Source organism: Carassius gibelio, chromosome B11 (assembly GCF_023724105.1).
Source record: "Carassius gibelio isolate Cgi1373 ecotype wild population from Czech Republic chromosome B11, carGib1.2-hapl.c, whole genome shotgun sequence".
Taxonomy (NCBI): Eukaryota; Metazoa; Chordata; class Actinopteri; order Cypriniformes; family Cyprinidae; genus Carassius; species Carassius gibelio.
In genome coordinates, this window is record NC_068406.1 from 5,998,280 (window position 1) to 6,021,494 (window position 23,215).

Sequence of the window (23,215 nt, forward strand, 5' to 3'; positions counted from 1 at the left end):
AAAGTAATTTAAGCGTTCAACAATGTTAGTAATTTATATTTTTAGTAGAACTAATTGACTGCCAAGCTATGTCCAAATCATGATGCTGAATTATTTTAGTCACTGACCGCAAAATCATACTTTTTGAGACGTTCCACATTAAAAACTACTAATCACTTTAATAATATTCATGATAAGTGCCATTTGAAATTGCTTTTTTAAATCTTTAAGAGAGTAAGATGTGGAAAAGCCTTTACTTCACACCAGCATGAGCACGGAATATCAGCATTTATTCAGACCAACATCAGGTTTTTCTTAAAAGAATAGAAAGCAATATTATGGTTTATTGATTTGTGTTTTAGCCTGAAGCAATGGTTTGAAGTTAAAATCATCTTAACGCTGGATTTGTTTCATCTTTTGTCTTCTCCAGATGTTCACTGATGGACTGGAGTGCTGTGGATTATTGTGATGAAGAGAGAAAAAGATGTTATAAGATGTAAGGATATTTTGACTTTTATTTTCTATCAAGGTTTTTCCATCAAAAAGCATCATAATTTAGTAGTAGTCTATGTTCTGTGCTGTTTTTGACCCTGATCAGAAAGCTGTGATTGAACAGGTGTGAAGGACGTAGACACCCAATAGCTCTGTGTGATTGACAGCTCATGCTGCTGTGATTTAGGCTCTAAATGCTATCTATCTATCTATCTATCTATCTATCTATCTATCTATCTATCTATCTATCTATCTATCTATCTATCTATCTATCTATCTATCTATCTATCTATCTATCTATCTATCTATCTATCTCAGAAGCGTCACGCAGCTGTCGGTGTTGGTCTGCTGATCTACTGGTGTCTGTCGTCACGTGTTTGCGGATGAGGGTCGTGCGCAGAGCGCGGTGGGCGGGGCCGAAGAGTCGCGTGCTGTGTGCAGAGAGCAGTGGGCGGGGCCGAGGAGTCGCGTGTCGTGCGCAGAGCGCGTGTGGCGCAGCGCAGAGGAGGAACATAAACAGCTAGAGTCACGACTCCGAGGTGAGTTCCTTTAAAGGACGAAAACACGACATTTACTCGACGCGTTCGGCGTGGCGTCGTCGTCTCGGTCTTGGAGCGCGTCTCCGCTTTCTCGAGATGCCAGAGCTGTGTTTGTATGAGAATATGTCAAGAAGGGCACAGAAGTCAGGTTTGTGACGGCGCACTTCGGCCTACTGCGACAGGCTGCGAGCGGGAAACGATCAGAAGTCACGTAAGCGACAGCGGTTATAAGCGCTCACAGCTGCAGGATAGATGTAATGTCTCTGGACTGGACAGTCCACACATCAGCCCCGAGGACCACTGGTCTTCCTCAGCTCTTCATCTGCTCTCACGCAGTGTGTGTGGAGCTCATAGCTGTGTTTACACTAGACAGCACTTCTGTCCTGATTCGTGATTGTGATTGTTTGGGCATCGAATCCTTGAATCCGGGTTTAATCCGTCGCAGCAGCGATACACAGAAATGCTGTCCGTGTCGGTGGGTTTTGTCACGTTTAAGTAGTTTACACCACGTGTTTTAACGGGAACTCTGTTTATTGACAGTTCAGTTCGCCAACGATTCATTTTTTTGAGTCGAATCTTTCCAAGGAATCGGTTGAATCGGCTCAATTACTAGATGCAATATTAACAAATAAAACTTGTTAAAGACTTTTATTAACATACCTGTAACTGTGAAACGAGTCGTTTTGGAAAAGGCATTTTATTGTAATCTGCAAAAACACTTCTGTGTTTTTTTTTTTTAATTAATGCTAATTAGTTTCAGTGTCATTTAAAGTAAATGCAAATCATATTCATTTAAACTGGTTTACAAAGTAGTTTTTACAATGTGTCTTTTAGGTCACTAAGACGTAAACTTAAATATTTATTAGGTGAAGAAGAACCATCATCATCGTCTTGCCAAACTGAAGCAGATTGAATTGGATTGTACTGTTTTTAATGTGAATAGAAAATGGTTTGATTCAGACGTGTGTTTAACAGAGTTATTTAAAATCTATCACCTGAATGTATTTTAGGATTATAGTCTAGTGTAGATCTGAAATGACTTTTATAACTCATGTGAACTGTACACCTTGTGTGATTTATTCTGAGAATACCATCAAAATACCGTTGATGCTGGCCAGGCGTTAAAAAGTGAATAAATAAATCAACTGTGAGTTAAATGTGCTGGGCTAGATGTGAACTGCTTTTTTTAATGACTTTACTCTCAAGTTTCTAGTGTTTCTGAGCAGCTCCTCCTGGGTTTGTGTTCATAACTCAGGACTCAAGACCGGAGCCTTCTTCAAACAGGAAGCTGTTATGATGATGATGTAATGTGTTTCTCTCCGTCAGAGGCCATGAGCAGCAGCGAGTGTTTCGGATGCGGCCGCACGGGCCACTGGATCAAGAACTGTCCCAGCGCGGGCCGCGGCCGAGGAAAGGGTCGAGGCCGAGGGAAAGGTAGGATCCGCAGATACTGCAGCTGTGTGCTGAGCTGATGCAGTCAATGATGTGTGTGTCTGCTCACGCTAGATCTGTTCTGCTATCGCTGCGGAGAGCCCGGTCACGTGGCCAGAGACTGTGAGAGGACCGAGGACGGTGAGGACCTGTGTGTGTGTGTGTGTGTGATGTGCTCCTAACGTCTTGTGTTTCTAAACCTTCCTCATAACACTGCTCGGCTCATTTATAATTGTTCAACAGTGGGAATAAAATGACTTCAATGTTTTCTGCAGCTTTGAAGTAGAAACACTAAAATCTATAAAAATCTAGAAATACTAAAAATCATCATCATGAAGAATTTTAAAAAGTAAATACGCTGACAACACACTATTTTTAGGTAAAAAGAAAAGAGAATCCATTTCCCTGAATCACGGTCAGTGTTATCTCTACCACAGTAAACTCCAGGCGTGTGTGAGTGCTGTGTCTCTGGTGTGTGTTTGCAGCGTGCTATAACTGCGGCAGGAGCGGTCACATCTCCAGAGACTGCAAGGAGCCCAAGAAGGAGCGCGAGCAGGTGTGCTACAACTGTGGTAAAGCTGGACACATGGCCCGCGACTGTGAGCACGCTAACGAGCAGAAGTGCTACTCCTGCGGCGGCTTCGGACACATCCAGAAGGGCTGCGAGAAGGTCAAGTGCTACAGGTGAGGCCCGGTCCAGCGCTGCAGGTGACCTCTGACCTCTGCTGACCTGTGCTTCTCCTCTCAGGTGTGGAGAGATCGGACACGTGGCCGTCCAGTGCAGCAAGGCCAGCGAGGTCAACTGCTACAACTGTGGCAAGTCTGGCCATGTGGCTAAAGAGTGCAGCATCGAGGCCAGCGCTTAGACCCGGCTCCTCCATCGCCTCCTTTTCCTGATTGATGGTGAACCCTCTTCACTGGCCAGCGGCTGCTGATTGAGGCTCTTCCCCGGCCAGTGAGCTCTTGACATGTAAAAGGAGGAAAGGGGTGGAAAAACACTTTCCACTTTCTGCATTTAATACAAAAAAAGTTTATGTTTAGTTTGGTAGAGGTGTAATGTATAATGCTTTGTTAAAGAACCCCCTTTCCGTGCCGCTGGTGAACAGGGATGTGTGAGGTGTGTTTGTGGAGTAGACATCAGGACGAACACACGGTAATAACACCCTACAGACATCAGGGAGCGCTGGCTTCTGAACCGTGTGCAGTTTAGTGTTCTGGATCGACCTGGAGAAGCAGCACAGGTCACATCCGCTCGGGTCTGTCCGGCTCAGACCGAACCGCTGGATGGAGAACAGTAATGAATACACAACAAGTGATATAAAGCAGACAACTTTAAAGCATATTCTGGAAACCTTGTGTAATAACAGGACATGAGATCCCTTGTAAAGCATGGGCTGTTTGGTCAGTTCATGACCCCAGGTGATGACGGACGGAGGTCAGGTCATGTCGCTCTACACAAGGTGAAAACTTCAGCAAGAGAAGAAATAAACAGAGATTTGGAGTTCGAAGAAAGGTGAATCTTTTCACAGAAATCAAAAAGATATTTTTGTACAATATCACTTAGACTACTCTAAAAATAATAAACACTTTGATTAGCTTGTACTCAGTTTTTAAGTCGGAGGGTGAATGCAACTGAAGTTGTAGGACATAGAAATGTAATTTAAACTCAATAAACCTGGAGGAAGAAGGGGTGTGAAGACTTACGCTTCTTTTCTGAGTGCTGTCACTTTACTCTTTCCTTCCAGGGATACACACATTGTCCTTCTGATGTGTGTCTGTAAAGCCCCTTTCACACTGCACGTCGGACCCGCAATATTCCCGTAACATTGCCTGGTCGCCTTCTGTGTGAAAGCAACCACGTCCCGGAATTGATTACCGAATCGAACCCGGGTCGGGGACATTAACATTGCGGTAATCGATCCGGAACGAGCGTTGTGTGAACAAAAGCCAGATCTAATTCGGTATCGAAGTGATGACGCGCGTTATCGCACGACTCTTTTACCGGCTGTTTTGAAGAAAGATCAACATTCGCGACGAAAACATATGTGCAAACTGTAATGAAGCAGAGATCAGTTAGTTCCTCACTTTCCGCGCTGACGCCGAGATCGTTTGCTTGCTTCAGTTAAAGTATAATGTGCCTAGCATTGTCGACTCGTACATTACACGTCACGCGCTGATGTCACGTGTCGTTACGGGATCTTCAAGGGTTGTGTGTGAAAGCACGTGCATATACCGGGTCATCACTGGCAGTGTGAAAGTGCCAAATCTAGCGACCCGGGAACAATTACAGGAACACTTTACCCCTGTATTTGCCGGAATGGCAGTGTGAAAGGGGCTATAGTGTCTACAACATTCACTACAATTACTTTTTTTAAACATTTGTGTGTATATTTTTAACCAAATGCCACCATTGCCAGATGTGCTTTAAGGGAAGTTGTGGCCTAATGGTTATAGAGTCGGAGGATGAATGGCGATCGAAGGGTTGTGAGTTCGAGGCCCGGGCCGGCAGGAATTGTGGGTGGAGGGAGTACACGAACAGTTCTCTCTCCTTCATACGACTGAGCTGTCCTTGAGCAAGGCACCGAACCCCCAACTGCTCCCCGGGCTGCCCACTGGGTCACCATAATTGGCTGAATGTCACATCACGTCACTTAAATATGCAGTGTAAGGAGTCTGAGGTGCACTTGAGATGAGGAGGACTGTGATCACGAGCAGTGTTTGACCCTGTATGGAGTGATTGATAAAGGTTAGGGATAATACATTCTCCGTTTATTAACTGAAGATAAAGACTGAATTAAAGGAGGAACCCTAACACACCCAGGTGGAGTCTAACACTGATCTGAGGTTTGTGATCCAACACAGAGAGAGCTGAAGAACATGTTTCAGGTATTACAGATCTCGAGATCACGGTGTATGGAGGTAAATCAGTGGCTGAACTCACAGCTTGTTCATCTGAATGTGAGAACCTGTCATATTAACATTTGTGAGTTGAAATTGACACTCAGCTCTAATGTGAAAAGCCGAATCTTTCAGTTTGCACACACAGACAATGATCAAAACACCCGTGTTCTGAATTGGAAGTTGTAGATTAATAGTTTCAAATGTGTAGAATGACATTTACACAAAGAAAAAATGACATGCACAAATGTTTATTTTTACTTAGCACTTTACTTCAGTTTCACTCTCCACCGGAACACTACAGCCGTCACATTCTAACACGCGAAAGAGTGACGTGGACGGAGTACTGACGTCGGTGCGCAGTCAACCAATCACAGACTTTTGTTTTGCCCACGTTTCGTTTCAAAACATTTCAAGGCACTTCAAAACTATCCGAGCATGAAAAAGCGAGTGTTGTTACTGTACTATTTATGCAACCCATTAAATATGAATAATCTTATATATATATATATATATATATATATATATATATATATATATATATATATGTAATCTCAGAACACTTTATTTTAAGATGTCCTTAAATTGTGCATAATTATATGAAAGTAACCCTAAGGCAAACCCCAGTCCTATCCTTAAACAAACAGTATTTGCATGTAGCTTATTAATATTACTCGATCATTAAATGTATAATTACAATGCAACAAGGACACCTTCAAATAAAATGCAACTCTGCTTTTTTAAATTAAAGATTATTATTAATACTACTATAAATACATATTATTGTAAATAAATAATCTAATACATTTATTTTGTAATTATCGTTGCAATAATAGTTTTTATTCCCTTTGGAAGTATCTGGATATTTGCATTGATTAGGCTGCTCATAGAATGTGTTTACAATAACATTCAAATGCACAGATGTATTTCCACATTACATATGAAACACCAAAAAGATCAGTAATCATGCGAACATCTATTTCATTGCTTAATTATCTAATAATATTTAGATTCTGTTATAGGACTCCTATCCGAACCTCCCTGATCTTTCTGTGTTCTATTGGTTGGATAAGTCTTCAAGAAATTTAATTCATTCAAAATTTGTATTCATTATAATCAATAAGTATGACTACATAATTTATCCCATAATGAAATAAAACTATTCGTAGCTACGCATGAACTTTCCAGTAGAGGGAGCCACACGTTTGGTTTTGTGGCGATTCATGACGTAGGGTCAGTATGGCGGAAGTGACGACAGAGGCGCCAAAAGTTTAAATTTGCTTCAGTTGACGGCGAGGGTCTCGAGCGTATACTCGGTTAGTACATTAGTTTGGTGTTATTTGTAGAGTTTCAATAATGTCGGACCAACAATGTGTGAAAGATGGTAATGTAATTCTGTATCTTTGAATTCCTTGTGGAGCTTTACAATCTACAAATGTTCGTAATCGGTTTTGAAGTCCGCTAATATGTCGACGCGTTTCTGTGTGACGCGCGTGAGGAGGATAACGTTATTAATCTGTTGTTTCTGGACACAGACATGGCTGAAAACACTTTCCCGGTGTACAAGGTGGACGCTATCGTGCAGTTCTACCGGACCGAGGTTCTGACCGGACAAGAGGCCAAGCACTTCACCAAGAACGACATCACCCCGAGCCCGAAGGTCAAAACACACTAATAATATACTGTTACTGTACTGTAATATACTGCTCTGGGTTCCACAGAGTCAGGAAACACAGGATTATAAACACCGTGTCCAGTAATTGTAGTAGTAAAGATGCTGGACATTAAAAGAATGTGTTTGATTCACAGGCAGAGTCCATCCAGAGAGTCTACATGAGGGTTCTGCAGCTTCTGTTCCGCTTCAGACCCGAGTGCCATTACACTGTGAGTGTGTTGCCTCCGATCACAACTCTATTCTGCATTATATCTCTCTCTACATCTCTCTGTGTGTGTCAGGTGCCCCTGTCGGAGAACCTGCAGCACCCCATGCTGTACGAGTGGGTGTCCCCCATCATGAGTGTGTACATGCGCATGTAAGAGCAGGAGCGTTAGAGTGATCTGTGATGATGTTGTGCATGTGTTCCTCATCTCTGAACTTCACATCTACTGTTCTTCCAGGTGCGAGTTCTTACCGTTGTGTCATGTGTTTGATTTCTCCCTCAATGACTTGCTCAACCCTAGTAAGTAGCTCTTATATTCTCTCTCTTATCTTCACAGAGATCACAATATGATTGATCATTGTTCCCTAGCTGCTCCTGTGTGTGTGTGTGTGTGTGTGTGTGTAAACCTGCCAACCTTATGGAATAGTTCACCCGAAAATATTAATGTCAAACATATTCAAGCAAACATAAAACCGTAGTTGTAATCATTTTATTTAAATTCAGTTTATTTGTAACTTTTTGTCGAGATTAATGTTGATTTGATGTTAAGGTGAAGCTGAATGATTTCTGACTCTGACAGAGAGCAAGCGGACGATCGTTATACTGAGTGCGATCCAGAACTACCTGCACTTCAGGAAGCAGAGGATGGAGACCATCGCAGACCACCAGCAGAGTTTTGTCAGTATTCACCTGATGTTCATGATGTAGTCCGCTCAAACATCTGACGTGCAGATCATTTCTCCATTGTGATGTGTTCGTTCTTGAGTGTGTATGTGTGTGTACATATACTGTGCTCTGAGAATTTATATTAAATCAAGGCCTTGTCGTGGTTTTCTTGTCTTTGGTCAAACAGCGGTCAGTTATGGACAGACTCCAGACATACACCAGAGAAATAAAGGAAGCAGAGAGAAAGATTGAGAAACTGACGTAAGTGTGTGTGTGTTTCTTTGAACGTGTCTGTTTTATTAGAAATGATGTTTCTGACCCAGACGAACCTCTCGTTGGCAGGACCATTCCCCCGGAGCAGCAAGCCGAGGCTAAAGAGCTAGCGAGCGCTCTGTCCGAGCTGGCCACTAGCATGCAGCACGAGTACCAGGATGTGGTCAGTGATCTGTGCACACACGTGTACCTCTGGATCCGTGTTAAAGCCATCACATGCCCAGTGTTTGACTCTGTTCTCTCTCCAGAACACCATGAATGAAGCGGTCGCACAGTGCAAGACTGAGATAGCTGAGCTCTCACAGAAACTGGTATGTATCAGATCATGAACTAGATCGGTCCGGTCTCACTGACCGCTGTTAATGAGGGTTAATGAGGGGACGTGAGGGGAGTAGTGCTGATCGTTTCTTCTGTTGTGAGGTACATCGGAGTGAAACCCATGAAACGGGACGTAGTTGTGACCGTCCCCGTGGCCCGTCTGACAAACACATGCTGATATTATTAACATGGATTAGTACTTTAAAGTCTAGGCATGAAACATGGAATAAACACTATCTTTAGCCATGTTGTTTTGCCGTTGTGTGAATGACCTCGGGCTGGTCAGGACTGTATCTGAAGGAGAAGTCTGAGGTTTATCAAGCGTAGGTGATCGATCATGAAGAAGAGTGAAGGAATAGTTTAACTCCAACTAGATTTAATTTAATGCTCAAATATTTTAAGATACTTGAGATTCAGATGCTCTGTTTCAGAGAACAGTTAATACACAGCTGGTGTAAATCTATCAATGAAAGGCTTTTTTCAGTCATGCTGCATACCTTTTTTCTAATTAATCTAAATGTACTGGTTTAATGCTCGTAAGTGCAGATGATTAATTTGACCATGTAAATGTTGCATAAGCTGATCTATTTTGCTTGGGTTAGATGAAGTGGAAGTTTCTTGAAGTAATGTTGGAGGTTACCAGAGTGATTTCAGTCCTGTAGTTAATGTTAGAATAATAATAATAATAATATAATAGTTCACAGATGCTGTGGTTTCACTGCACGCGTGCGAGTGATTGATTGTGCACGGTTTATAGTACGGATTCGTTCTTTAACTGTAAAATGTTCCCTAACAGATCAATAACCTCGATCTGTGTCTGTTTGCTTGAACTTCTGTTCATCTGTCACCTTGAAATCATGCAGTAAACTAACTTCCTTTACAGCCTTGCTAATACTGTGCGTTATGGCTAATATTGTGCAAAAAAATATTAAAGACCATGATGGGTGTATCTTGCCTTCCAGTCACCCAAAAGTGAAATAATTTTATTCACCTTCATGTTTAATCATGAAACTGCTGTCCATTTAAATGAGATTTTTAATGTTCTTGTTCATCCTGTGAATCTCCATGCCACCAGTCCTTTAATCATGAAGTATGAAGACATGGTAAATCTATAGTCCGGCGGTGTCTGACCGTCTCTGAATGACCACAGGGAGCAGGTTTTGGGAATCCCTGCTGAGACACAGAGAACATCTCTATATGATGAACACTTCACTATTCATCATCACATCTAATCTGCTAAATGTGTTCGACACACAGGATGTGATGAACATTACTAGACTTCTGTTGAATGTTCCTCAAACTCCATGACCTCTAGTTTTCTCTTGTGTGCTCCCCCAGACTCAGAGGAGAGTGGACGTGACCTCACTGAAGGATGAGCTGGTCAAGCTGAAGTCTCAGATCGTGGAGTCGCCTGAAGAACTGAAGAATGAGATGGAGAGGATGAAGGAGAACGTCAAGAGCATTAGGATGTCAAAGGTCTGTGGTTAGCTTGTGAAGCGCTTCTTTGCTTCCGTCTTTAGGTCAACGGATCGCTGTTTCAGGGGTCATAAGGTCATGCAACACCTGTAGAAGTTACATTTCCAAAACTTATCAAGGCCCAGTAATTTCTGGTTTTAAAACTGTTTCACAAATCTCTGTATAATAGAATTGTTTTAATCCGGTTCTGAGTTTTGGTACATGATTGCACATATATCACATAGTTTAAGTTAAAATTAAGGAGATTCCTGCATATATTTATGCAATGATAGAATTGTAGTTTAGATGAGTTAAGTCCACGCTGACTGAGATTAATCAGTATCTGAGAGTTTCTTCTGTCACTGATGTTAATCTCACTACAACAGACTAATCTCTAACCTTTCTAACGCTAATCTCTAAACCCTAATCTGTTCGTAATCATGTTAGTGTTTGTATCTGAATACTACTGCTGCGGTTTCCAGAACTAAAGTCAGTTCCTGATAATATTAAGTTAAGATCCACTGATGGAGTAACGTCTGGCGCAGCTGCAGCTGGTTCCTGTGGAAGAAGAAATCAGACGATTAGCTTTAGTACTCACTTATCTTAGTTAAACCATGCTGTGATTTAAATATGAACCGATATTGTAAAAGAATGGATCAGTTCATGAATACGGTCTCAGATGTCATGTTCTAACACTGGTCCTTTATGTGCTCCGGTTTGATTGTGTGTGTGTCTGTCTGTCTCTCTGTGTGTGTGTGTGTGTGTGTGTGTGTGTGTGTGTCTCTGTGTGTGTGTGTGTGTCTCTCTGTGTGTCTGTGTGTGTGTGTGTGTGTGTGTGTGTGTCTCTGTGTGTGTGTGTGTGTGTGTGTGTGTGTGTGTGTGTGTGTCTCTCTGTGTGTGTGTGTGAGCCAGGAGCTGGCGGACGAGCGGCTGGTGGAGCTGCAGATGCTGGTGCAGTGTGCTGGGCAGGTGGAGGCAGAGATCCAGGTGTTGCTCAAGCAGCAGCAGGACTTACAGGGCAGCATGTGTAAGACCAACCAGCAGAAGGAGGAGGTGAAGCTCACACACAGCAGAATACACTCCTCAGTCCTGTGCTCAAGTATTAAACCTCTCAACCTGTACAGGTCCAGAGCTTGGCAGCCCTGTACGAAGCCTTGCAGAAAGAGCTGAAGAACCTGAGCAGTGAAGAAGGCCAGCTGAAGAGGGCTCTGGCCATGAAACTGGACAAAGAGTCCAAACAACAGATCCGCCGACAGAAGAAGAAAGAGGTGAAGGATCAGCACGTCAAGAATATTTATGGGTAAGTCTCTTTCTCCTTATGATGCCTTTATTCATACGATACCGGTCATACATGGCATAAATAAAAATCATAAGTAGAATAAATAAAATTAAGTTTAGTTCCTTTATTTTGTTTTAACCTGTAATTTAGCTTCAGAAGACCGTGTCTGGTTCACTGTAGTCACAGATTAGTCGTGGTTTAGTTTAGCGTTCTTGCACCTGTTGCCTCATGGACCTATCTTTCTAAAAATCTTTAGTTATTGAAGAAACTTACATTTTATAACTTATTTTTGTTTATATTTGTGCTGATAATTGGAACTGTACAAATGTTTTTTAAATCTTTCATTGCTCTCTAGTCAAATGTTTACATTTTGTGCCGAATAAATTTTCCACCTGATATTTTTGGAAACCATTATTTGTCCTGATTATCCTAATAATGAAGATGTGTCCAGAGCTGGTGCACAGATCACATTCTCCCGCTTCAGTGTTCACGGTCACCACTAACCCTAATACAGACTGAAGTCTAATAATCAGACACAACCGTTAAACAAAAGATGTTAAAAGGGTTCTTTTATATTATCAGTAATAGAAAAGCAATCATTATACTTTCTCTCTCTCCTCCTCAGCATTAATCTGATCGAAGCGTCTCTCTGAATGTGTCGTGCTGCTAAACGAGCGTCTGATTCTGAGCTACAGGCAAAAGATGTGAAACATGTCAGCTTTGGTTGCATTTGAGTTTTTCACAAAAATGAGTTCATTAAGCCCTCTTTTAACGACCCCAGTGCTCCTAATAGTTAATAAACCTTTTAAAATTATCTTTGTGTTTTCTGAGAGAAGGATCTTTCTCGGCTGCTGTTTCTCAAGCTGTAGGTTTGTTACCCAGCGTTCCTGTGGATGACATGAGTCCTAACCCAGGAAATATCATTTATAAACCCAACCGATCAAAACGATCAGACAGAGTCACTTTTTCACAGTGTGTGCCAGGATTGCTCCTCTCCGAGAGCAAGAAGCGTCTCTGTAAAGTACATTACTGTGAAACAGGTCTAGCGTTTAGTTAATGGTTGGGGACAAATCTCTAATTCAGATCTACTGACTCCTCTTTAAACGGCTGTAGCTCAGTCAGTTCGTGTCTGATTCCAACAAATCATATCATTTTAGAAAGTATTCAAATGGATAAAGTAAAAACTTTTTATAAACTTGCTCTTTCCGAATCACTTTGCCGCCACAGGTCACATTTAAGTTCACAAACCACGTAAAAAAAAATCTGAGACTAGAGTTGTAGCTTAATGTTTCAAAACTAAAGTTGTGATGTTTCAAGACTGTTTTTCTGTTGAATAGTGTAGTGTGTTGAGACCGTCTGTATTGTTAGAAGCACTATATAAAGATGACCTGACCGGAGTCATGCCAGATCCTGAAGCCCCGCCCACTCACTGTAGATCTGAGTCCGGATCCAACATCACACACACCATGATCTCCTCACAGATGCAGAGACGGAGCGTTTCAGCTGGAGTCAGACCGAATGTGCTCTCGGTCATGTTCACGCTCGTGTCTTAGCCTCATGAGCAGTTCATTTCTGCTAATCGATGGTCTGTGTTAAGTGCCATCGTTCAGTGATATTAATGTTCCAGCACGTCACGATCGTTATATAGCTGGAGTATATTGAGTTAAAGCATGAACGGTGTCTCCCTCTCGGTGTTATGGTGTGTGTTCTGTAGCCTGTTCATGTGGGGAAGGGGTCTCCTAATACAACTAGAAAAGAGATTTGTATTCTGACTAAATCCTTATTTGAAGTCTGTTGAGTGGTGGGGAGATATATAGATGATATTACATTGATATGGAGAGGTTCGGAGGCAGATATGTTAGCACATCTAAATAATTACTCATTTATTATAATAATAATAATAATAACAATAGTGACTAATTTGTTCCAGAAGGACCCATCCCTCTGATTCTGGAGAATGGTCCTGTGCTCTTCTTGATTGTTCTGGTTTGATTCGTGTGATCCTTCACCAGAAACCTTCAGAAAACACTGTTCTAACTTATTTTTCAGGCAATATGACAAAATCCACCAGAAACGAGAGGAAATTGTGAAGATGATTGAAGAAAGCAACCGTGAAACCAAAATGTTCAGAGAGAAGATGCAGAAGCTGAGAGAAAAGTGCAACCAGCAAACCCAAAAAGCACAGGTGCCCTTCTCTTCAGTAGTGCTTGCTTCTGTCGTACTAACATTACAACCGCTGTTTTTATTAGAACGTACTCTTTGACCATCGATGTTCGTGTAGTGATCTGTTCCTCTTCACAGGAGTTCTACGAGCGTCTTCTCACGACTCTGGAGCAGTACAACAAGCGGATCGAGAGCATCGTGGTGGAGACCAATGCAGACACCTTAAAAATGAAATCACACTTCTAGATTCTGTTTTATACTCCTCACTGTGTCTTCAGATTCATTTGTTCACTGTTTTGTCATTTCTAAATGTTTCTTGCTAATAGAATTGTTTTGAATGTTAGGTAGCAAAAAGTCTTTTATTTGGTCTACTTGTACAGCAAACAGTCTTGACTCCTAAAAACGGTCTTGTTCTTTTATAAAACGCATTTATTGGGAACATTTGAGTCTTGTCTGTTCGAGTGAAGCGTTAATGGGTTTGTTTTAAATATTGGGATTCAGGGTATCAGCTGTTAAGATACGATTATGATTTATTTTGTTGAATGTTTAAACTGTGTGTTGGTCTTCGAGGTAGTCTTGGACGATGAAACTGTATCGATGTTTATTGACCGTACTCCATCGATAACCATCGAGAAATGTTCGATATAGGCAGATGACGCAGACTGCACACACAACACGATCAGGAGGAGATGGTGAATAATTTAAAAAGAACAATTAATATTAGTCGAATTTAAAAAAAGTATTTTGAATACAGAAATGGTAGTTGATTGCGTCATCAGTGATGTAAGAGATGTTTTGATCGCCGCTGCTGCGTTATTCAAAATATTAGAAATACAGCAGCTCAGTGCTAGATATCGATCAGGTTAAAACCGAAACCAAGCCATTTACACAAAACACATTCAGCGCATTTTTACACTCATGACTGCTAGAGATGTAAAGAAAGCCTTGCAAAGTTAAAACCGTTTAGAAAGCACGTCGTGAATCCGTGATGTTATGATTCAGCTCATACTTTTTTTTTATTCATTGCATTAATGAATGATGCTGTTGTGTTCATGCAATTTACAAAATTGATAGACATTTAGAAATGCACGTATTTTCTCGATGGTTATTTCATTGCTTTGACTATTTAAAACGCTGCGTTGTTTTGCTCATTGCTTCCTCTTGTGGCCTCAGGAGACAAAAGTTTCCATAAGACTTATTTAATCTGCATATAACGCATAAGTTTTAAATAATACATTTTATTTTGTGTTTGATTGTTTCGATAAATTGGGTAGATTAAAAAAACCGTGGTTAAATTTAAACACTTTTTCTATTGTGCTTTGTGTTAAAAATGGTTATAAAAATGTCAATAATTATAGATACTGTTTAGTCCTTTTACCCAGCTGAGAGCCCTACATCACATCCTGTTATGGGCTTTATTAATCAGATGGGCTCAGATTCATGAGAAAATACAGAAGTATTTATCAAATCAAATAGACATTAAAGGAGGTGATGCAGCGATGAAAGGAGAAACAAGACAACAACTGAGTTATGCTAGCAATAACTGTCCAAAAAACAACTAAAAAGTCTTAAGTCAAAGTTTACACATTTCCTACAACAAGTCTGGAGACCCACTCTCCTGCACAGTTCAGTTCCATTTCATTCAGTAAAATCATAATTTGTTTATGTGCTTTATTAGGGTTAGGGCAGTGGGTATCCAGGAGAGAAGTCCTCTGTCCTATATTAAATCTAACACATTTATGTGATGCCAGTAGAGAGCGGCCGTGTTGAATCTTGGACTATGACTGACCATCAGACTTCAGTCTGTGAAGTTATGAAGGGTCGTCCACTCCTGACAAGAAAATATAAAAGCTCTCGTGGTGATTTGTATGCAATATGTCCTGCCTTTGTATTACTAAATATGTAAATAATTTTTGACCTTCGATAGTCTCAGTAAAGATAAGCTTTCAGGAGACAGAGACACGGAGCAGCGTCATCTTCCTCCTCCGCTTGTCCTTCAAGGCAGCTGGAAGTAAGCTTGTGTTACTGAAGTAACATCGATACAAGTTTTTCATGTAACAGTGCTCTACAGTTTGTTGCGGGTAATTATTGTCATTCATTAACACAAGCTTACATCAGGCTGCCTTGAAGGAAAAGAGCTCATCTTTACAGACTGACACGGTCGAAGCCAGGTCAAATATTATTTACATATTTAGTCATACAAATCAGCGCCACTGAGTGACGTCTGTACTTCCCGGCACCTGTCCATCAAAAGCTCACTATCCAATCAGATTAGATCACTGTTAAGCCCGCCCCCATGATATGTTTGTGTCAAAACACCAAACTAAAAACTGCGAAGCGTAAGCGAAATCTGTGGCAATGCATTCAGAATCCACGATTAGCGAAAACGAATCTTTGAAAAACATTAACAAAGAATGAAGCATATTTGAAGAACCTGTAAAATTTTGTGCGACTGAGTTCATTTTTTTCATTGTGTTTTTCTTCTTTTGTAATGGCATATTATTGATAGTTTCTGAAAAAGTTACGTTCAGTTTTATAAAGTTTCGTTCATTTTTTTTTTTTTTTTTTTTTTGAAGCAAGTGTAATTCCATACATGGCCCAGTAGGGTGCTGCAACACACTTCCAAGGAGGCCCAAAGGTACATTACATTACAATTATTTAAAATAATTCAAAACAAGCATTAATAAACTAAAACAACTAAAATTCAAGATTTTTTTTTAATGAATATACATCTTTCTACAGAGACTGGTCTTGAGTCCTACAACACTTCCTGTCTGCTCTTGATCCTGGTTCTGTTTGACCGTTTCAGATGACTACAGCTTGCCTTGAAGTCAAGGCTTTGATTATTCTAAAGATGCCATGTCCAAAGTGGGATCCACAGTTCCAATTGAAACCTTTTGATCAGCAGTCAATTTAAAGTGAAATCATCTTTGTACTGAAGTCAGTTTTGGGTAATTCCAAAGATCCTAACTACAAATTGGTGCTGGGCTCCTCTGATCTGCAGTCAGATGCTCGATCACTGAGCTGTACCCCTCAAACACAGCAGCGCAACACCACAGTAAGGAAATTATATTCTTTACTCTGTCAGTTTGACAAAATCAGATAACAGATGACTGTCACAGTGTCTCCAGCCATGCCAGATCCTGAAGCTCCGCCCACTCAGTCACCGCACCTGTCACTCATCACTTACATACACACCACCATGAGGTAGAATCCACTCACACAATGTAAATAAGAGATTCATTGTTCAGCGTAGAGAACTTCATCATTACGTATCTTTGTGTGATTCTGATGATGCCATGAAAACCGTTGTGTTTTAAGGTTTGAACCGCCTCTAATTTAAGAAGCACTCAGTGATTTGACTTTGGAGCCAGGCCTGGGTGTTGTTAGGGGCGTGACATTAATGATGATTGTTTTCGGCCGCCACATGTATCTGCAAACAATCATTTATATCAATGAATATGTTTACATGCAGCCAATAACCCGGTCGCGCACGGCCATGTAAACACCGGCAAAAACCCGGATATGCTCATATTCCGGTTTTTAAAAACCGGGATATTATACCTGGGGTACCCCTTTTCTAACCCGATTATTTGGTCTTGTAAACGCGTTTCGGTATATCCCCATCAAAATGTGTGTTCTGCGCATGTTCTATTCGCAAGGAATCTTGGTATTTTGTGTAGAGACTGCACATAAAAAACCCTGCGTGCAGTATAGTGGAAGTAAACAAGTTGAATGTTGTCCGTACGTCCAGACGCTAACCGTGCGTCGCCGTTTACATCGGGATATTGGCGACTGATTACACATTCCATGTTTACAGGACTAACTCTCTCTGCTCACGCATGTAAACGGGTTATCCCGAATGTTTCAGAAACCCGAATAGTGACCTTAACCCGACCATAACCCGAATTTTAACAGCTTGTAAACGTAGTCACTGTTAACCACATGTGAACTCTATCGTAAGTTGATTTGTGTGCTCGGATCTGCACTCTTTTTAATGTTTAATTCATAAATGGGCTTCATTATTTAATTTAAAACTGCATAAGATGAAAACAGGAAGATCCAAGTGATGAAACGGTGTTTCCTGACGGTACATGAGAACAGCTGGACCGGACAGATGTGCACACACTTGCTCTGTTGAAGTGATTCTCACTCCTGCGTTTGGAAAGCTTCCGCTGCTGTCTCTATCAATGACTGCTAATAGCACATCTTTGTTTATTTATTATTTGTTTTATTTGATTATTTATGTAGAATTCAGCACATACAAGACTTCTAAAGACACCAATCTCAGTTTACAACAATTAACGGAGTATTATGAAACGAAGGAATATGTTGTCACTATATCCTGATGCACAGGTATGTATGTGTTTAGGCAATTCTTCACAGAACGGTGTCTCTCCATTGACTGTAAAGCAGATGATAATCTCTTTACGCTACTAATCAGAGCTGGATGTGACGACACGCAGACTGTGATAAAGGTCTATCCTTCACGAGTGGCCAACCTAAACTTTTGTTTATTCTCACAATATTATCCCTTTTATTGCAGTTTAGAGTAAGTCGTGCATCTCTATTAGAAGTCTTTACTTGATGTACTGAACCACACTGATGGACAGTAGACTGAGTAAGAACCAATTCCTCATCCAAATCAGTAGACTCTTGTTCAGTGGATGTTGCTGGTAGATATAATGTTGTGTCATCTGCGTACATAACTGTCCTTGCTTTAAAACCAGAAGAAGATAATTGGTAAAAATAGAAAATAAACATGTTCCCAAACAAGTTCCTTGAGGCACACCACATAGCGACTCTTGCACTAATGAATAACTTTCATTATAAAATACACGTCTCCTATTAGTCAGATACATTTTAAACCAATTTACAGTATAAGTAAATTTATAACATTTACATTTTTCCAGCAATAATCTGATGCTATACATCAAGAGCTCGGAATACATCTCTTACTAAGTTATAGTCATCAGTCTGTACAACAATCATCTGTTAATGCTGTTTCAGCTGAATGTCCTTCTCAAGATGCATGCTGAAAATCAGAGAATAAATTATTCTTCTTGAAGAAGGATTGAATTTGCTGAAGACTATTTGCTCAGGGACTTGACAGGAGCGCAGAGATAAGTTTGTGAGAGAGCGGAGTAAACTGCATGAGAGGGGTTATTACTGCACGTTAATATGGATAATAGCAAACAAGCAAATTTATTGAGCACGTAATCGTTTTTTCGTTTGCTCCAGCGAATTGTTGCTTTTGCGATTGTTAATTTATGTTCAAAATAAGATTGAGGATTTGTTTCCCTGTGTCAATCTGTTATGTTTCTTGTAATGTAATTAGTTTGTAAGGGTGTATATAGATTGTTTTGAGGTGCATGATAATAGTGGCATGGCATATTTTGATAGATGGATCTTTTATGGCTAATAGACTTTTTTAGTCATGAAACGGAGTCATGTGGAGCTGTGACCAGCGCGGCGTATGGAGTTGTGCATGCTTTGCATGTTAAACACATGCCCATACTCTGCTTCTGGGAAGCTTTGTAGATATTCCTGAATCTGGATTATCATAATTTTTCCTTGGACTACCATCAACTTTATCACTCAAACGACATTATCAGCGATCGTCTTTATCTGCATCGTCATCTACTATCAGCTAAGTTTGTTCTGATATATTTCAGTTACTCATGGCTAGTCAGCAGAGTTTGGAAGGGGATGTACCAGTACCTGAGGCAGACTTTTCCAGTTCATCTTTTGGAGCACACAGAGAACCGCTGAAAGACCTCCTCAACAGTATGTGGTGGAGTGAGAGTATTTCATTAAGTGCACACAATCCGCTGGTCAAGGATGAATTTCCTTACTTCAGTAATTATTCTGAGGAAGACCCGCTGGCATTCATTGAGCAATGTGAAGAATATTTTGCTGTCTGCCCATTAACTGATGAGGAAATGATAGCGTCTCTGACTTCTGTTTTAGGACACACTGCAAACGCTTGGTGGTCTGCAGAAAAGAATCCACAACTGCAGCAGTTCAAGGAGTCTTTTCTTCAAGCCTTCTTAAGAGTGAGACCAGCTGTGGATAGACACTGGAATGCCTGTTGGATGTGTTGGAAGTGCTCTTGCTCACTTTTGGAGTATATGACCACATCATCAATGTATATCATGCAACATTTGCCCTTTAACTCTTTAAGCACACTCTGCATCAACCGCTGGAAAGAAGCTGCAGTGTTTTTTAGGACTCTAGAATATCTTGTATTTGAGGCATTGGATAAGACTCCAAAGGGGTCTTAGCAGTAAGTCCACAATAGTCAACACAAAAATTTGATCCACCATCCTTTTTTGGCACCACCACCATTGGCAGAGACCTGGGAGATGTAGAGAGACGTATGATGTGTTTGTCCAACAACTGAATAATCTGTTCATCGTTAAATGTTTGTTTTCTCCAAAGATAGCATGTATAGTATTGTCCTTACAGACACTTCATCAGTAGTCAGGACATGCTGCTTGACCAGTGTGGTGTGTCCTATATCGTGGGTACAAACTGTAGGCAACCCAACATCAATTCCAGTTATAGAGAAAATCCACTCCTAGAATGACAGGTACTGCTAGTCAGCATCATTCATTACACAAAACTCAGTCTGCACACAAACATCATGCACTTTGCTGGTCAAGACTACCTTCCCCACAGCTGCCGGATGGTGGCCAGTAGCAAGAAGAAAAGATTGTCTTCCGCTTGACAAAAGGACCTCACTTCACAACTGCTGCCAAATGGATTTTTGCATTAAAGATAGAGTACTACCTGTGTCAATGAGTGCTGTAATTTGTTTATCCTGAATATGCAATGGAATAGTAAGATTTCGAGCATCACATTGCACACTGATGTTTCCAGTCTGAACTACCTTAGTGCTAGACGGTGGATTTTTTCGTTGCAACTCTTGACACGTGACATTTTTCTTTCTCTGCTCATCTGCATTCATCTGGTTCCAATATTTCTTTGACTCACAAATGTCTCTTTCAATCTGTGATCCAACTCTAACAAGTTTGTGTACTGTATATAGGTTACCTCTAGCCAGCCGAGGGATGCGATTACATGAGAAGGCCTGAATCATCTCCCCTTCAGTCATTCTTTTTCTCCTCCTGAGACACAGAGCGTGATAATAAAAAGCGAAGTCCCTGAAATTTTTGTTACTCCTTGACTCCTTTCCATGAGTTTTCTCACAGCCATATCCTCATTCAACTTAAAGAAATGCAATTTCATTCAAAAGTCTCTTATGTTTCTAGGTCACATAGTTTGGGCATAAAGACTGATCCATCTAAAGTTTCCATTTTACTCTCAGGTACAGGAAGAGCCAGTGTAACGTAGTACCAGACATCCTTTACAGAACTCCAAATCCTGAAACTTTACCAAATCTCCTTGCTCTTACACAAATGCCAAATTACACAAATCTCTGCCAATATGCCAATTGATCTGACACAAATTGCCATTGCCCAAAATAATGATCCAAACATTCAAACACACACAACCACCTGATCCAACTAAGAGTATATTATGTAATAGAAAATGGATTTCTGTTTAGAAGTACCCCAAGTGGACAACAAGGTCAGAAACTGAAACTTGTCAAACCTCATGTACACCATCGAGCCTTTCTTCAGTATGCTCATGAAAAACCAGCTCAGCAGACATTTCGGTAAGCTCAAAACTCTCCTTCGCCTCTTGGAAACAGAATACTGGCCTACAGTAAGGATGGACGTATGGAAATATTGCAAAGAATGTCAAGTAAGTAACCTGGTTACATGGTAGGATTTGAGCTCATTTCCCAAAAGTAATAAAAATAATTAATATATTTTGGTCATTGTGGATTACTGCTACAAGTGGGTTGAGATGTTTCCTCTCAGGTCAGCAAGGCTCCTCAAATCGCATGAATATTGGTGAAAGAGATCTTTACTTGATGGGGAACACCAGCATATTTAGTGTCCGATCTAGCAATCAGTTCACCTCTGTTAGTTGCACTAGTCTGTAAACAGTGGATGTTGATTCAAAAATTAACAACTGCTTATCATCTCCAGACAAACCTCGTTGAATGAGTAAATAGGAATCTGAAGATGAGGATTGCGTCCTATGTAGGAGCCCACCATAGACTCTCGGACAAATGGATCCCTGAATTCAGAAACTCAAGGGACCTATGGAACGGGCTCTCCAGTGACCCCCGGATCCTAATCAGCCTGCCTATTCCACAACATTATCAGGGATAATGTTGAACGAGCCCAAGCCTAGCAAAAGAAATATTATGATCAACATCGTAAGCAAACCAACTTCCAGGAGGGAGATGTGGTTTGGGTACGGGCTCATCCCCAATCCTAAGCTGTCAGCCAAGTGGAAGGGTCCAGCTAGGGTTAAGAAACAATTAGGGCCTGTGAACTATGCTGTTGTTTTTCTATCTGACCCTGACAAATGTGAGATGTTGCATGTACAAAGTCTTAAAATTTGTCATGGTTATCACAAATTGATACTTGGGGTATGTAAGTGAACTTATTCTGTTCCATTTAGACGGTTTTCTCCCTCACCATTAGGTGGCGCTAAGCTATTATTTAGACTATTTATGTAGATAGATAGAATGAAAAAATCAGCTTGTGTTTGAGAGAGGAAGCAATGGTTTCCTCACACTCACATTTCAGAAGCTAACGGTCCTAAGATTGAGGATTTGTTTTGAGGTGCACGCTGATAGTGGCATGGTATATTTCTTTTGATAGATGGACCTTTTATGGCTGATAAGACTTTTTAAATCATGAAACGGAGTCATGTGGAGCTGTAACCAGCGCGGCGTATGGAGTTGTGCATGCTTTGCATGTTAAACACTTGCCCATACACTTCTTCATGGAGGTTTTGTTGATATTCCAGAAGTTGGATTATTTTTTTTTTCTTGGACTGCCATTTCACTTGTGCACCGGGAACTTTATCACTCAAACGACATTATCAGCGATCATCTTTATCTGCATCGTCATCTACTATCAAGTTTGTTCTGATTACAAGCATATTTTATGTCGTTCCGACTCAGCATGCCTGGTCTAATGACATTAAACTCTTAAGACTCATTTACATTCATCATTTGGTTGTTGTTGTTTGCTGTTATTTGTTTATTTTCAGTTTGCCTTTTCTTTTGTATATTTTGAGCTTTGTACATATTCACCTGTGTGAGGTAAACTGCATATAAAGTATATTCATTCTTTCTGCATTTTTGTGCCTTAGCTTTTCATGATTATTCTGAATCCTCTTATACCAAAGTGTTGTGTCAGGAACACAAGGTCACAGCCACTTCAATCATCACCCGAACCTGATGACCTGCACCTGCACCCAGTAATCACTGACCAGGATAAAGACACTCCAGTGTAAAGTACTCCAGTGTCCGGTCTACGGCTCACTACCCTGAACTGGTGGCTGACCATGCACTTCTAACCTGTTCATTCTGTGCCCTTAGATCACCCAAGATTACCTGTTGATGTCTCCCCCGTTCAACCCTCCAGGGCCCGTATCCCTAAAGAATTTTTATGCAAAAAGTGGCTCCTAGCGGCCAAATTCTAAGAAAATCCTCGAAGTCATGAAGTTTTCTTAGAATTGCCCCTAAATGTGACACGAAAATCCCAGTTAATATAAAAGCTATTCCTCAAGATTCCTAGCGCTTAAAAGGTCTCCTAAGGTGAGATTTGCTAAGAGCAGGGAAGAGGACTTTTAGTGGCTTAGGAGTTCCCCTAAGCAGCTGCACAAAATGACCAACAGAGGAGGCAGGAGAGATGTCCTGCAAACACTGGATGACAGGGAATTATTGAGACGCTACAGATTGGATCGTGCAG

The 23,215-nt window shown here is 40.8% G+C and overlaps 2 protein-coding genes across 6 annotated transcripts; both read left to right on the plus strand.

Annotated features, from left to right (window-relative positions):
* Window positions 1-874: 874 nt before the first annotated feature.
* On the plus strand, window positions 875-4,132 carry LOC127968239 (CCHC-type zinc finger nucleic acid binding protein). 3 transcript variants are annotated; one of them, XM_052569291.1, is made up of 5 exons: window positions 875-1,010; window positions 2,337-2,444; window positions 2,517-2,582; window positions 2,927-3,125; window positions 3,190-4,132. In XM_052569291.1, the coding sequence occupies exons 2-5, from the start codon at window positions 2,342-2,344 to the stop codon at window positions 3,305-3,307; spliced, it is 486 nt and encodes a 161-aa protein (XP_052425251.1). In that variant the 5' UTR covers window positions 875-1,010; window positions 2,337-2,341; the 3' UTR covers window positions 3,308-4,132. The 3 variants fall into 3 exon arrangements, with proteins under 3 accessions (XP_052425251.1, XP_052425250.1, XP_052425252.1); XM_052569290.1 differs by lacking the exon at window positions 875-1,010 and adding an exon at window positions 1,092-1,158; XM_052569292.1 differs by lacking the exon at window positions 875-1,010 and adding an exon at window positions 1,294-1,485.
* Window positions 4,133-6,551: 2,419 nt separating this feature from the next.
* nuf2 (UF2 component of NDC80 kinetochore complex) lies at window positions 6,552-13,812 on the plus strand. 3 transcript variants are annotated; one of them, XM_052569287.1, is made up of 14 exons: window positions 6,552-6,655; window positions 6,875-6,999; window positions 7,149-7,223; window positions 7,296-7,372; window positions 7,458-7,519; window positions 7,800-7,897; window positions 8,073-8,146; window positions 8,228-8,321; window positions 8,407-8,469; window positions 9,815-9,952; window positions 10,844-10,984; window positions 11,056-11,231; window positions 13,260-13,395; window positions 13,512-13,812. In XM_052569287.1, exons 2-14 carry the CDS (start codon window positions 6,877-6,879, stop codon window positions 13,617-13,619), a joined length of 1,365 nt encoding a protein of 454 aa, XP_052425247.1. In that variant the 5' UTR covers window positions 6,552-6,655; window positions 6,875-6,876; the 3' UTR covers window positions 13,620-13,812. The 3 variants fall into 3 exon arrangements, with proteins under 3 accessions (XP_052425247.1, XP_052425246.1, XP_052425249.1); XM_052569286.1 differs by having other exon boundaries at window positions 6,587-6,723; XM_052569289.1 differs by lacking the exon at window positions 6,552-6,655 and adding an exon at window positions 6,753-6,776.
* The last annotated feature ends 9,403 nt before the right edge of the window (window positions 13,813-23,215 follow it).